General features: G+C 43.4%; 1 protein-coding gene across 2 annotated transcripts in view; it reads right to left on the reverse strand.

Moving 5' to 3' along the window:
• The window catches only part of LOC133118474 (synapse differentiation-inducing gene protein 1), a 39364-nt gene continuing 22910 nt past the window's right edge, over positions 1-16454 (reverse strand). For both annotated transcript variants that reach the window (XM_061228516.1, XM_061228515.1), the window contains exon 4: positions 1-2495. In XM_061228516.1, the coding sequence (XP_061084500.1) occupies positions 2337-2495 (159 nt within the window). In that variant the 3' untranslated portion in view covers positions 1-2336. The remainder of the gene's footprint in view (positions 2496-16454) is intronic.

Raw genomic sequence — 16454 nt, forward strand, 5'->3', positions numbered from 1 at the left:
ATGAGCAAGATGCCAAAGCAACATTTATTGATGCACGAGAACTTTCCTCCATGTCACAATAAACAAAATATGCATATAATGTAAATGCAAGGATCCAGATCCTCACTTGAACTCCTACAACTTCGATGCTGTAGGATTAATCAATTAATCAATTTGCAACTTGTTTGCAATCAATTTACAACTTCCCAGTCTGAACTGGGGCAAAAACAAGAACTGACCCGGAACCAGACTTTAAACCACAGTTCACCACAGTTTGGACCCTCAGTAAAATGCAATTCATGTTTTTTAAATAGCTCACATTATGTCGATGTACAGGTATTTCGTGTAATTTGGTACCACTTTGGTTGAAATCCATTGTTTCAAAATTTACAGTGCTGTATTTATTTGGAGCAGTATACCTCTTGTTAAAAGGGTATAACTGCAATCATTTTTAGTTCTTTTTTGGCATTGTTGGAACAGAAATTAAGATAACATTCTTAATAATTGCTAACATAGGAGTTTGGCATGAGTCGATAATTAGCTTTATTCAGTACCTCATGAAAGGATAAGATCTTTGTTAAAACGATCAGTTGGTATGTTCTCCGGAACTGACTTGTTCTATCTCTTAATTCACTGGTTTTGTTGTCTCAATTATATCTGAAAACAGCATGTAACAGAACAGTTACAAGGAAAAATACAAAAGAAAAAAAGAAACTGCACTCACTCAAGGCTGCTTGAATTCCCCAAAAAAGGTTTTGTCTGGCGTGTCAGTAAATTCGAGGAGTGCCACATTCGACATACGCTCCAATGCAGAAAGACTGACCTCGCCCGGGGAGCGGGATAGTTATGTTCAGCCGGTTTCCACCTAACCATGGGCATTTCACCATATAGGCCTAAATAAGAAAGACACAACATTCAGTCTTTACATTACATTACATTATTGGCATTTGGCAGACACTCTTATCCAGAGCGACATACAGTTGGATTAGACTAAGCAGGAGACAATCCTGCTCCTCTGGAGCAATGTAGGGTTAAGGGCCTTGCTCAAGGGCCCAGCGGCTGTGCGGATCTTATTGTGGCTACACCGGGATTAGAACCACTGACCTTGCGTGTCCCAGTCATTTACCTTAACCACTACGCTACAGGCCGCCCCAGTCATTACACTATTTGGCACGTACCCCCCAGATATGCTAGGTGTGTGAACAAACGCACAAGGTTGTTGTATTTACAGCTCTAGTACTGTATCTACAGTGTCTTTGACTCCTGGCGATTCAGTTTGTCCAGCTGCTACGATGCACTTGCTACTGTCCGACCATGATTGATGTCTGTCGACCAGCGGACGAGTCTTTCCCCTAAGCATGGTCAGACAGGAAATAATGGCTCAGCCCTGCCTTCTACACAAAAGCACTGCTGGAGTTGGAGTTGTGGCAGTTACTACTGTGTGATTAGTCTTTTGTGCGAAGCCCATGGCATTTTATCTTTAGTTCTGTTTTTTTCCCAGGTCAGAAAAAATATATTTTCTTTTCAAAGTATTGGATACTGTGTGGTCTCTGGCTCCACGCCACTCTGTCTTCTGTACTGGGCCTTGGTACTGTCTATTATTCTTCCTGTTCACACCATGTAGGTGGAGTGAATACCTTTATCAAGCGCTCTAACAGTATAAAGTTACTGTTACACTCTTTGCCTTGAGCCTCCAAACATTTATCCACTGAATATTCCTTAAAAGACAAATAATTTACTTTCAATTCATTTAAAAAATAAAATGTAAAAAGACTTTACAGACCCAAAGAAACGTCTGGCTTCAGCAGTCTTGTTAGCACCATGAATGGTGCCAAAAGGTCAAATGTGCCCAGAACTTTGGCGGTCGTTGAAATCCTCTTCTGAGCGTGTGCAAATAATAACAATGCTGTACATGAGCCCTGTTGATTGATTGACAGCAAGATGCAAACTCCTGTAGGTCTAATCCTGTGAAGTTGCCCTCATGGTCTCCTTGTTCTTCTGTCCAGCACCACGATGGACATACAGTACACATTGCATTGAGTCAACAGACAAAATGCAACGTGAAAAAAGCGAGTATTAATAATCAGGTAAACCTCCGTAACCTCTGTCATTTTAAGAGAGCGGCGTGGGAAGATTCCACTCTCTCTTGTCTGAGAAGACTCTGAGGTTGAGGCCTGTTCAGTGTTGTTGCGCTTCTGTATTCGAATGCCCAAGTCCCAACGCGTGTCCGAGCGCAAATGCGCCTTCCAGCCTGATGGTCCTCTCGTCTGAAGCCCTGTCGACTGCTCTTTCTGCCTTGCCCCGACCAGCAAACGCGAACACAGATGGTCCACTGCTGGGGGAGGGGGTTCGGGGAGCTACAAGTGGTTGTTCTTGGAGAGGTATGCGATGAGAGCCACTGCCACGCCCACGTAGATGCCGGTCCCGATGGTGATGGAGAGCACAGCCAGGAAGAGGGCTCTTCGGGAGCTGGAGCTGGCCAGGTGGAAGTCCCCCTTTGCCACCGCTTTGTTTGTCTGCAAGGGGGGTGAGAGAGAAGGAGGGAGTTGGGAGAGGAGGTTTGCATTTTAATTCATAAATTAATAATTAAATTAATTATTTTATATTTAGCTGATTACTTACAGTTGAATAGGCTAGGCAGGGGACAAAGAGAGAGAGGGAGAGACCGAGCCTGTCTTTAAAATGCCATCTGGGCCTCAGAGCACAGAGTAAACCAGGTGAGATATATAGAGAGAGCGAGCCTCCACAACAGTTACTCATTCCGCTGGCGTGAGGTTTTAGGGTTCTTAAAACTGAAGCTGCAGGCCACGGAGGGACTGACTTTAACAGCGGTCTCCACATAAACAAAACTGGGCCTTTGATGTCCAGGGTGTGCTACCAAAATTAAGGACAAATCTTCTAATTAATTCATTTACATCTCCACACCCCTCTGGTGTTGGAATTTTTTCTTTTTTTTTAAAATTTTGCCAGCAGTCGTCCATTTGCAGTCTTCCCCCTGCTGACACCTGATTTATTTAATGAGGTACGGGAGCTGGGCATTAGTCCGGAAAGTTACCGTCTAGCATAATGAATGAGGAGTGATTGCTCCTCCCCCTGCCATGTTAATCATTGTGCTGTTTTTAATCAATATTAGTTTTCTTTAAATCTGCAATCTGCCCGACGGAGAGGGGAAGACGATCATCGGTGTTGTTGCAGTTGCCTTTTTCTTAGGAACTTTTTTTTACCCTGTTTAAATTTTCCCAGTAGGCCTCAGAAGTCTTGTCATCATTCCCTTTGGGTTCGTTAGCATAATTCCAGACTTCTGGATCAAAAGAATAGAGAGGAAAAAAAATAGACAGCCTATTTCTTAGCCTATGGGGAAAATGAATGGGATTTTCTGAATTTCTTCAAAATTATTTATGACATTTGGATATGAGAAAAAAAATGCTTTCCACCCATTTTTTATAATCAAAAGAAATTCTGTGTAAATTTAAAAAAACATATGCCAACAGGGAAATGGTTAGTACCCTATCGCACAATTACTACATCATGCACAGGGCTGTATTTCCAGCTATCATTCATGAGTGTAAGCCATTTGCTGTAACCCGCTAGTTTAATAAATTATATATTTTTCTAGTTTGTACAGTTGTATATCTCGCTGTAAATATTTTTATTCTGGTTAGTAATTCCCTTCGTTAGCAACAGTTACTCGAGTAGTTACTTTACATTTCTTTGCTACCTGACGGTAGCTTTGATTTGCTTGAAAACCCTTGCCAAGCAGCCGCTAGCTGTCACATATATAACACTTCCTGCAGTGTTAGCTTGCTGTTAGCAAAATAATTATTTTGGTTGAAAAGCGGCATCAGGATTCAGCGTTTCCAGTGCCATTTAAGAGATAAATGTGTGCGGATGAAAACATCCAAGCTTTAAACGCCAGCTAAAAATCACAGACTGTGACTGTGTCAGAATGAAACTCCATTCACTTTTTTTCCAATGGAAGGCACTTATCTGAAAAATTGTGAGACTTTCTGTGCCTCTGCCGCTGTTTCTTCTGCTTACGCAATTTACGACATTTGAAGTGATTCTAGTCTAAAGCCCCAACCAGCCGGGGCTATAATTGGCCCAAAAATCAGCCCATTTATACTTAACAAGCTTTACATTCAAACTTAATCTTTTCTTTCTTTCTTTTTCATGAGCATACCCCTTTGCTGTGCACACAGTGGGCGCCAGCTTGCCGATGATGCGGGGGGAAAACATCGCAGTTATGAAAGGCTGTTTTCGTCTGTCGTTGAAGAACGGGTAAGATGTATTTTTGCAGTTCTGCAGTTCACTGTGATGCAGACGGAGCATCCACTGCATTACTGAGCATACCCGCTCACAGGCAAAGTTGACGTGGCAGCAGTGCAGAATGCAAAGAGACGCAATTTTTCAAATATAGATCTGCATTACAATCTACATGGCTTAGATAAAGTGCAACTAATATAAATATTTGTTAACATGCTACTTTTGTTTTTAGTTCATATCAATTATTATGGCTATGTGGTGGCTTCCTTCTTCACTGGGGTATAAAAAGGAGCTATCACACACATAACACTCACCTGGCTATGGAGAAAGGCACCATGACTTTAACATGTCAAGAGATGGCGGCAAACAAATAAATGGAAAACTAAAGAGACTGCTTTCCATTATTAGGTCAATATAAGAAGATTAAAGCCTCTCCAGGTAGTGATTTAGCCAATGGAACATCCAAGTGATCAACAAATTGGAGATCTTTAAAACCTCATTGGCATCTCAGACTAATTTTGGGATAAACTTTGACAGAATGTCTCTAAATTTACCATCGGAAATCACACACCAATAAGCTTTTTGGAAGGGTTTCAACCTGCCTTCGTCTGGAGTTTGTTGAATGACATTGGAACTTTTGTGTCATGAACCAGGTGTTACAACGGATAAGGTCAACTGAGCGTTCTTGGCCAGACGACGGATGCTGATTTTAAAAGGATATCATATCTACAATGCTGCTAAATCTTTAATGTTATGGGGCTGTGAAGGTGAGTGGAATCAGAAGCCCTTTGCAAATATTTTGGCCAAAAGAGTGGTTTGCCTCTGTCAGGAAGCTTACACACCATCCATCTCTGATCAGCGCATTGTGAGTGCAGCGAAGGGGTCAGCTTTTTTAAAAAAATGGAAAAAGAAAGAAAATCTGAGCTGTGACTGCAAAGCTTGTTAAGGACAAATGTGCTGATTTTTGGGCCAATTATAGCCCTGGCTGGTTGGGGCTTTAGACAGCAGTGTGAGAAGACTAGAATCACTTCAAGGTCGTAAATTGTGTTAGCAGAAGCGGCAGCAGCAACACAGAAATTCATACAATTTTTCAGACAAGTGCTCTCCATTAATAAGCCTCTGAAAATGCTGTACAGAAATTAATCATTTAGATCAAATGTAAAAAAATTAATTATTATTTTAATCGCACTTCAGTCGCTGCTCGATGGCCTCCTGTTTTGCAGGGGGCAAAAATAAATACTCATTAAAATGTCAGAACAGTCTGAATCTATTCCCCCCTCCCCAGATGTGAAGATGGATGAATTTAATAACAATAATAATGTATTTATGTGCCTTTCAAGACACCCCAGGTTACTTTACAGGGAAATCAGGATAAGACAGGTTGTACAGAATTGTACAGAAAATAATTTGGGAAAAATAATAATAGTAATAATAACAACTAAAATATTTACAGTGGCTCCGGAATTATTGGCACCTTTCATGAATATGACAAAAGCAGATAACAGCAATGATTATCGTGGCAGACGGAGTGGTCTAACAGGACCGATTGCTTGTCCACCATCAGGCTGAAGACAAAAAGCCAAGTCTTCCCCACAGTATTCCAGCTCAGTAACCCGGTTAAATAAATCAGGTGGCAGCAGGTAAAGAACGCAAATGGACTGCTGTCAAGTGAGAAAAACAAGAAAGAGCAAAATCCGAACATCGGAGGGGTTTGGAGATGTAAATGAATTAATTCGAAGATTTGTCCTTAATTTTGGTAGCACACCCTGGACATCAAAGGCCCAGTTTTATTCATGTGGAGACCGCTGTTAAAGTCAGTCAGTTTTAAGAACCCTAAAACCTCATGCCAGTGTAGATTGTCTGTCTGTGTTCTCTGTCATTCTCTCTCTCTCTCTCTCCCTCTCTCTCTCCTCTCCTCTCTTTTGCTGTCTCCTCTCTCTCTCGCTCTTTCCCTCTCTCGCTTTCACTCTCACTCTCACTCTCCCTTTCTCTCCCTTCCTCTCTCTTTCTCTCTCTCTCCCTCTCTCTTTCGCTCTCACTCTCTCCCTCTATCCCTTTCACTCTCACTCTCTCTTCCTCTCTCTTCCTCTCTCTCCCTCTCACTCTCCCTCTCTCTCCCGCTCCCTCTCCCTCTCTCTCCGTGTTGCTGGGGTACTCCTGCACTCAGCGGCTGGTTCACATTCCGGCTGCGTCGCGTCTGTCCGCCGGGAGGAGGGGGACGCAGTGCAGAGGCACGGAATGCTGCAAGGTGCTCCCGCTCCCGCTCCGACAGAGCTGCCCCTGACAGTAATGAGCAGCTGATTGGCTGTCGCCCCCCCCCCCCCCGTGTTTCATTGCTTCATGTTTCTGATGGAGCCACTCGGGTTCACTGGACAACACGGCCAGTGACGGGAAGTTGAAATATTCATGCTTGTGAACTGAACTGCTGCAGTTGCGGCGAGGGAGGACCCTGGCTACGTGAGAGGGGAGGAATCCGTCAAAATGGAAATTCTGATTTGTACGAGTAAATTACTTGAAAAGAACATTATCGGAAATGTATTTCTCGAAGGGGCGCTCCTTGGTGTGTGAGTGTGTGTGTGTGTGTGCATAAGTATGTGTTTGTGTGTGTTGGTGTGTATCTCAGCATATGACAACTGGTCACCTGCAGGCACCTGACATGTACAGTAGGTAGGGGGGCATTTGTTTGCCTGGGGAACCTTGAGCAGATTTAAAACCCACCATTCCCCTCGGGAACAAAGTTGTTACAAACACCGCCTTAGGCTAAAATGAGAGACATTTGGGCTACAGTGCCCATCCAGTGAACATTTCTGTGATTAAATACCATCTAGGCTACCTTTGGTTGAGAAGTGAAAGTGTTCTAGCCAACTAGGACATAGTCCAGCTATATCTGGGTAAAACCTGAGCTATATCGAGGTTCACCTAGTTAATTTATGGTTGTGTCTCTCAACCTAGATTTCTTGCCCTCTAGGTGTCTAGTTTCCGGCTTTTGCTCAGCCTGTGCTTAAAGTAAGTACCCTTACAGGCTGAGCCACTTGAGAAATTGTAGAAATAGTTTCTATATATAAAGAACTATTTCAAATGCTATGATGTCTCTTCTGAGCTGCTAATGAGCTAATTTTAGGACTACCATTTCCTCCTTAGACCCCGAAGAACAAAGCACCACTCTTTAAAAAGAATTTCACAGAAGTGTCATAGATGACAAAGACGTGTTACGGTGAAGATATTTTCTAAAATATTATCTATTTGTTTTTACTGAATGTAATGTAGGTTTACGCGTAGTAGAATACATGGTTCTTGAGATTAAGGCCAGAGATTTGTGTCCCAATTAAGTCTTATAGGATGATGTTTTCATTGTTAAAAAATGGTTAGTCATAGCCTAAGTCCCCTTGAAGTTTTGTTTTAAAATAAAGCTCCAGAGAGATGGTGACACCCAGGCATGCAGTTAATACAGACCAGCAGGGCATGGCCTGTAGCATAGTGGTTAAGGTACATGACTGGGACCCGCAAGGTTGGTGATTCTAATCCCGGTGTAGCCACAATAAGAGCCGCACAGTCATTGGGCCCTTGAGCAAGGCCCTTAACCCTGTATTGCTCCAGGGGAGGATTGTCTCCTGCTTAGTCTCATCAACTGTCTGTCGCTCTGGATAAGAGCGTCTGCCAAATGCCAACAATGTAATGTAATGTAAAGAAGGGGCCGGCGAGCCGGGTTAATTACACGCAACGGGCTGACAGCAGAGTTGCGGCCGGGGGTCGGAGGTTGGAGGTCGGAGGTCTGGGTTTAATGGGATAATTTTGCCGCCGAGCAGCCGGAGCCGCTGGAGAAGGACGTGCCCGTCGCTGGACTCCGCCCGACGCTGGAGGCGCAGGTCAGGGCTGTTTCACGAGGGCAGCGAGGGCTCGAGACCTCCGTATCTTTTCACCTCCCGGCTGTCACGTCTCTTTCCCTCGGCCTTGCTATGGCTTCCAGATGACACTTTTTTTTCCTTCTCCTTTTTCCATATTTTCTCCTCTATTCCTTTGTTTTTGGCTTTGTATTATTCATTTATTTTCTTTTTAAAGGGGCGAGATTGGCTCAGGCGGTAAGAGCAGTCGTCTGGCAGTCGGAAGATTGCCGGTTCAATCCCTGAGCAAGACACCTAAACCCCTCACCCGCACCAGCGTATCACCGTTGGTGTGCGAGTGTGTGTATGAATGGTTGAGCAGAAGCATCAATTGTTCAATGCTATATAAATGCCAACCATTTACCATTTATTTTCTTGTCAGTTAGACTTTTTGTTCACCTATGTATGTTCAGAGCCTTTGATTATTCCATGGCTCCACTCCTTGGCTTCTCACCAATTTCCGAAATACTGCCAGTCTTGGCTGCCATTTTGCAGAAGAAAAACGCAACCCTTACATCGTATGTAAGCTCCCATAGATTGAGATGGGTCTGTTCTATTGATTTTTCTGCAGCCTATTTGTCGGTGGAAGGGAATTGCTGTAATGATGTGGTCTTAAAAGTAAACCATTCGCTGGTATATTTTTAAGGAGCAGAGACGCACTGAATTGTCCAGCACTGAAAACTGCAGAAAGCTCCTTTTATACGTCTCATTAACTTGGCCAGCTGAAGGGATATTGTGGAGAGCCACCCATCAAATCAAAGGGAATGCTCCCTGCAGTTACAGCCACACAAAGTGATACAAAATTAGTTGGGCGAATGAAAGTGTGCCCAGCTTTTCTTATCGATTTGGTGAGAGATATGAAACCTAGGGTTAGGTGGGTTTTTATCTGGTGTTTAGGTTTCAGGATTTGCATTATCTTTGAGAGCTTCATTATAATTTAGGCTCGTCATTGTCCATTTAACCAATTAGCCTGCACCCGCAAAAATTCCTGGATTTTTTTAAAAAGGACCGTTCGGATGAAACCGATTTCCATCCGGATTTTTTGTTTTTCATATTGATGTTTCTCCGTATGTGCAATGTTTCCGGATTTCCGGAAACCGAAAATGATGTGCCTTAATTAGAAATGCATCTCTCTGCACACATTATTTAAAGAATGGAATTTGTCCCTCTAGCTTTTAGTTGTCAGATGCTGTTCGTCGATAGATGCAGGGAGAGAAGAGAAGCGATGAGGAGAGGGACTGGCTGTCTTACCCGGTCTTACACAGTTTTACATGCCTGGGAAAGCCGGTTGACAACGTGGTTATTAGAGACTTTATTAGCAACGTTCTCTTGATTTCCCTTTCATCTCATTTTACAAAAAGCCTACTTTCCCAAATTAAAAAATTGGTGCGGCATTCTGAGAAAGAGCTTACAGCTAATATTTCAGCGGGGGGTGGGGGGGAGAGAGATATGCTCAAAGGGGAATAATCCCCTTTAGAGGAATAAAGACGATTCATTTAATACGTTAAAAAGCATAATTCTTCGTTCGGATCCCCGGAATCGCGGTCAGAAAAGAAACACGTGTTGTTTGTCTTCCTTTAATTTTATTTTTATCCTGTTGTGTACAGCAGTAATCTGGTGAATTTAATGTGCTGGAGGCGGCCTTGAATGGGCATGCTACTGTGCAGTAAGAAGGTATTGTAATACTATAATACAAGACTAATACTTTACGTAGCTTAAATGCCAGTGCCTGCACCCACTCTGTCATTACATCAACAGCTTAGCGATATCAATCTTTGGGAGTACGCCTGAATGGCCGTACATATTCTTTGTCAAATTTCACATTTCCCTGCAATGGTGTTCAGCAGCGGGGCAGTAATCACTCTGAAATGGCATCGCGTGACAACGCACGGAGGAAGCCAATGCAGACATTACACCTGACTAATCCAGGCTTGATGGTATCATTTCATAAAATCGAAAGCCAAATAGACATATCTTGTGAGCATAGATGCGCAGCAGAAAGTGCAGGCTGCCGGTTTCCACTGCAGTACAGCGAGTGAGAGCATCTATGTGGGGCGACGTGGCTCAGGCAGTCGTCTGGCAGTCGGAGGGTTGCCGGTTCGATCCCCCGCCCGGGCTGTGTCGAAGTGTCCCTGAGCAAGACACCTAAACAAAATGCTCCTGACGAGCTGGTCGGCACCTTGCATGGCAGCCAATCGCTGTTGGTGTGTGAGTGTGTGTATGGGTGAATGAGGAGCATCAATTGTACAGCGCTTTGGATAAAGGCGCTATATAAATGCCAACCATTTACCATAATCTAATCCTGTTTCTCTACTGCTGACAGATGTGGGTTGTAGGTAGACTTTTCCAACCCCCACTCCCCACATCAGAGCCACGCATGACAGCCACTTCAAATCCGACCGTCACACCCCTCCAGATACAACATGTAGTCTGCTGTCCTTTGACTCGGTCTTACATACTTCATTTTGTATGAGTGCGTAAAAACATTTGGATACTAACAGCGGTAGCAACAAATGAAAGTATGCTTATTCTGCCACATAGTACAAAACCTTTGTAAGTTGATACGAACTGTTATGTCTTATAATGTGAAACACATTGTAAGTGCAGACACATCCATGGTGCCAGCCTGATAAATGGACTAGGTAAAAAGAATGAGTGTGCACACCATATACGCTCCTGTATAACGTGAATTTGTCAACGGCAGAAAGCACCGTTTCTACTCTAATGGCTCTTCCTCTGATAAGCTCCGAACATTACTTTCTGGTGTTAATAAATTCATGTTATATTGGAGCATATGCAGTGTGCAGGCTCTTCCTTTTTACTTAATCTAAAATATGCGCTGATAATATGTATATTTATGTAACATATTCTTCTGTGTTTTTATTAGAAAGGGTGAAAGTAGTAATTCAGCTCCGGTGCCGAGGAGTTGAGTTCCATAACCAAGACCAGTAGTAAAACATTTGGGAGGCTGTTTTCCTTTTACCATGCCTGTGAAAGATCATTCTTAAAAAAGGGCTAACCAAGCCCAGCCCCCCCCCCCCGGCCTGAGCCGTAATTCCCCCCAAGAGGCAACGATACGATCTGTCATCTGAGACTTCCTGCACTGACGTGTACTGACGTCTGCAGCTCGCAGTTAATCCCAATTACTTGGGGACTGCGGTGACAGGTGGCCTTGTTTTCCGGCGACCGTGTGGCCTGGATGGTTACAGGCCCTCCATTTTGTTTCAATGCTGAGGTTGATCCGGTCATCTGAATCTCATCTGGGCGCTGCCATGGCGACGATGTGGGGGAAGCACTGCGATAAGAAGGGCCTCTGTGAATTTTTGAGCCGCCGTGATTGGGGCTGTAATGCAGAGGTGAAGGCGGGGAGGCGGTGGGGGTAGAGGCGGGGGGCAGGGGAGGGATGGTGGGGTCATCTTGAGTCAGGGACACTCAAGGACACGGTGGATGGTCCCCTTCCTTACAGGAACAGTGATTTGGGGAGACTTTACACAGGCAGATGTACCGTAAGCCAACGCAATGTAAGCATCCCATAATTCAGAACTCCAGTGCACTGCAAAGGGCCACATTGTCACTTCGATGACTGACTTTCTGAGCCAGAAAGTTTTTTAAATTCAACAACCTACATTCCACGTCCCTGCAATTCTGAAAGGCATTGTTGTGATGTGTCTTGTGATGAATTCAGGAAACATCATTTCCCACCAGTAGCGTTGTTGTTACCTTTCAATGGCCCCACACTTTCCCCAACCTAACCACTGTATTATCCTATCAACTGTCAAAGCAATCGGAGATGAAGGGCACTTCAGAGCTGTCTAGTGATGGGCTTTGCGAGGCAGTTCTATGTCCACTTACAAATTCTGAGACCCAATGGGTTTTGACGCTTCCTTTTGACCTGCAGATTGACACTCGGAGTAACTGAACTAAATCCAATCAACCACCCCCATATAACCCCGGAGATGAGTGATGCCCAGCTTGGTGAGTGATGGTCCTCGAGTTTTTTTTTGTTTTCCACCTTTAAAATCTTCAAGCAAGTCACCCAGAAGAAACTGTGAGTTAAAGGCGCAATCAACCACTTTTATGAGTCGAGTGCTGAGTAACAATGAAAACAAGCACACCCTGCGGCCCTCTGCTACCGCGCTTGAGAATCCCTGCAGTCCATCAAGTGGACACCGGTGCTGTTAGGGATGTCTGCCACCCGGATGGCCGAGATGAGGGAAAGAATAAGAAATAACGTATTGCGTCATGATGTTTAGTGCTATAATTGTGTCTGATTAGATTTCTGTCCATTGCAGACTATGCGTGCCTGGCTCATTTCCCTGATAGGTACTACCTGTGGAATAAGCCTCTTCATCAAGACAACATTACCATTTAGTTATCAGTTTAATGCATTGCTGTAATAAACATCCACCTGTGATAAGAGCTTTCAAAAAGGCATTTTAAATGAAGTCATTTCAGTTAAACCCCCACTTCCCGTATACCGTTAATATACACACTTAATATGCAAACATGATTAACAATCTAATTGTTTTCTAAGGAAGGCAAAGGCTTTTTAAAAAAAATAATTACTGCTTACATTTAAGTCTGCCTAATTAAGTACTCGCAAGGAAAGGCTAATTAACCATAGGGCCATGGCTGTTCTACAGCTGTACAAAAACTATTCTAATTTTGGACTGAAAAAATTTAGCTACAAGGAAAACAATGCGAAGCAGTGATTTGTACCTTTTGCTATTCACTTGAGCGTAGACTGAATACTGCTGTGATATATCCCACTTTCAACCGACTTTTGAAAAATGGATGATTATGGAAATGCTGATGATTATGGAACTAGGTTGTTGTTCATATCTGCCGGAAACTTGAAAAGGGCTGAGGAATGAAAAGAAACTCTGGGTAAATAACTGAAAAGTCTGCTTTGTGGAGTCTGTCAAGCACACACAGACAATGTTTGTTGATACTGAAACCACCCTGTGGTTGTACTATCTCAAATTGCAGAGAATGGCGTGAAAAAGAAAAAACATCCAGTGAGCAGAAGTTCTGCAGGCAAAAACACCTTCTCGGTGGAGAAAGGCCAGACTGGTCAAAGCTGACAGGAAGGTGACAGTAACGCAAATAACCACACATTGGTATGCAGAAGGGCATCTCTGAACACGCAACGCGTCAAAACTCGAAGTGGATAGGCTACAGCAGGAAGGCCAATAAGTCGAATAAATACCGAATAAAGAGTGCATCAATAAGTGTACATCAATGGGCCTCATGCTAGAACCACTCTTTAAGAAGCACTGTTCTTAAATTGCTTAAATCTATTAAAACAACTGCTTTAGGAGAACTTTAACCAATTTTCTCTTATTAAGAATTTTTTTCCAAAGTAGGAACAACTTTTACAAGTGGTGCCAGCCTATCGTACAAGTCAGGTAAACAAGAGCCTTGCAGTGCATGTCAGTACAGCTCACCTGGCGCAAAGAACTCAATCATGATTCAGCAACCAGATTGCTTGCTTCTCCCCTCAAATGTTTTCAGAAATGTATTTTTGTGGACGGCTATGCTTTCACAATCACCCAGAGGAGAACTTGCATTTATATGTGAATACATAATTTGCTGAATCACATTTGTTACAGCACAGCACATTTGCTGATTAATTTTGATTGATTGGATTAATTGGCATTTCTGATAGCTTTTAGACTACACTATCTGGATGGCACTCTGTGTGGTGTGGTCCCTGTGCTGTTTTGGAATATAAATAATCACAGCTGTGTCGTTAAATAGGTCGCTGTTGATATCTGTAAGAGAACAGCACAGCCGTGGTAAATGAGCGGAGAGACCCCCCTCAGCGAAAGTTGTCCATCACCCAGGAAAGGTGTTTGTTGGCAGCTAACATTGTGGCTTGCACTCACACTCTTTCCTGCCAAAATATTGTGTGAAGAGCTTGCGTTGCATGTCACAGTGTGTTCTAAAACCAGCAAATGAGGACGTACGTGCAGGCTTGGTGCTAACAGATTGTTGCAAATTTTGGAGATATTTTAGGATTCCTGGAACAGCCTTTTTTGGGGGGTGGGTGGGGGACAATAATGCCCCCCCCCCCAACAAATACAAGGAACTGTTACTCAAACCAAAAACACTGCACATATTGTAAATACATATGTGAATGTTTTTTTGGAAAATACTTAAAAATATATATTTCACCATGCCCTTTTAAAATATTTATATATTGGCAATAACTGGTATATTTGACCATATTTTGTGCAGTGTTCCAATATGTGCTCATATTGGTAATATATTTTATATTAAGATGTACTGTATATTCAGTTTGCACTGTACAGAGAAAAGAGCTGGGTTGGGTGGGTTTAGGGTAGGGGTTGGGTGTGTTTGGGGTTGGGTGGGTTTAGGGTAGGGGTTGGGTGGGTTTGGGGTAGGGGGTTGGGTGGGTTTAGGGTAGGGGGTTGGGTGGGTTTATGGTGGGGGTTGGGTGGGTTTGGGGTAGGGGGTTGGGTGGGTTTGGGGCAGGGGGTTGGTTGAGTTTAGGGTAGGGGTTGGGTGTGTTTGGGGTAGGGGTTGGGTGGGTTTGGGGTAGGGGGGTTGGGTGGGTTTGGGGCAGGGGGTTGGTTGGGTTTAGGGTAGGGGTTTGGTGTGTTTGGGGTAGGGGCGTTGGGTGGGTTTGGGGTAGGGGGTTGGGTGGGTTTGGGGCAGGGGATTGGTTGGGTTTGGGGTAGGGGGGTTGGGTGGGTTTGGGGTAGGGGGTTGGGTGCATTTGGGGTAGGGGGGTTGGGTGGGTTTGGGGTAGAGGGGTTGGTTGGGTTGGGGGTAGGGGGGTTTGTTGGGCTTGGGGTAGGGGGTTGGTTGGGTTTGGGGAAGGGGGTCGGTTGGGTTGGGGGTAGGGGTGTAGGGGGTTGTAGCCTTAGCCTGTCTATTGCAGCAGGCTTTGGTTACAGCTTCATCGCACAAGCATCCATCTGTGTTTTGAGCAATGATCACCAACCCTTCTCTCTCTCTGTCAGCAGTGGAGGTGCTCAGGTTCTCCTCCTGTCTTGAATCAGTGGAATCGTGTTCTTAATACACCTGGCAGGTAATGCTGTTTGTAGCCGTTTCCATGCCAGCCCCTGAAAGAAATACTTCAATCCTTTCAAAGAATATGTCCAGTATTGACTTCTGAACATGAAATATTCATTTTCAAATATACATTGAGGGGAATTTTCTTTTTCTTTTTTTTTTTTCAAGATTCAAGATTAATGCCTCCAGCTTCGATTCTGCATATTAAGTACAGCACTTAAGGAGCCGCCGTTATTAGTCTATTGAGAGTCGTTGTACTTGCCTGCAGGGCTCAGTGTGTGAATGCGCATGTATCATTTCAATTATATTTTAAAGATATACTTATGGAGAATATTTTCTGCAGTAAAAAATTTAATATTCATGCTTTCCTTGACAGAAATGTCTAAGTTCATACTTTGGGAGTGTGATTCTGTTCGGTACGGGTTGACTAGCCTTTAAATCGGTGTGGGTCATTCAGCCATTTTCTCAGGCCTGTGGATGGCGGGAGGGAAACCGTGGCCTGTGAAATCTCAGCAGGTGAAGGACACTTTGTGACTTACTCATCATTTTCAGTCTATGAATGTACTTAATAATAGCGATAGTAGGTCAGATTGTTTTTATGGGTCATTTTGTCTGTTTTGACATGCTTTTTGAGTTTTTTTTCTCAGTCAAAGAAAAATCCGTAGCTCACCGTATGGTTTCAAATTTAACTTTCTTCTCCCTTTGTTTCAATACACAGAACTAATCTGATAAATGTTCAAAAACCTAAATGTTTTGTTAGACACATCAACATTGCATGAAATAGGCATTTATTGTACATTTTAAACGTTAGTCATTAACGGTTCGATGTGTCTAACAAAGCTCTTTCCAAAGGGGGGGGTTTATACATTGACAACACTCCTCCTGCAGCTGTGTTCCATTAAGATACAGTCAGGTCCATAAATATTGGGACATCGACACAATTCTCATCTTTTTGGCTCTATACACCACCACAATGGATTTGAAATGAAACGAACAAGATGTGCTTTAACTGCAGACTTTCAGCTTTAATTTGTCTGGTGATGTCTATGCATTCCAGACTTCAGGCTGTAATTGACTGCAAAGGATTTGCAACCAAGTATTAAAAAGTGAAAGTTTAGTTTATGATTGTTAGTTTGTCCCATTACTTTTGGTCCCTTAAAAAGTGGGAGGCACATATAGAAACTGTTGTAATTCCTACACCGTTCACCTGATTTGGATGTAAATATCCTCAAATTAAAGCTGAAAGTCTGCAGTTCATTTCATTTCAAATCCATTGTGGTGGTGTATAGA

Source organism: Conger conger, chromosome 18, assembly GCF_963514075.1.
Source record: "Conger conger chromosome 18, fConCon1.1, whole genome shotgun sequence".
Lineage (NCBI taxonomy): Eukaryota > Metazoa > Chordata > Actinopteri > Anguilliformes > Congridae > Conger > Conger conger.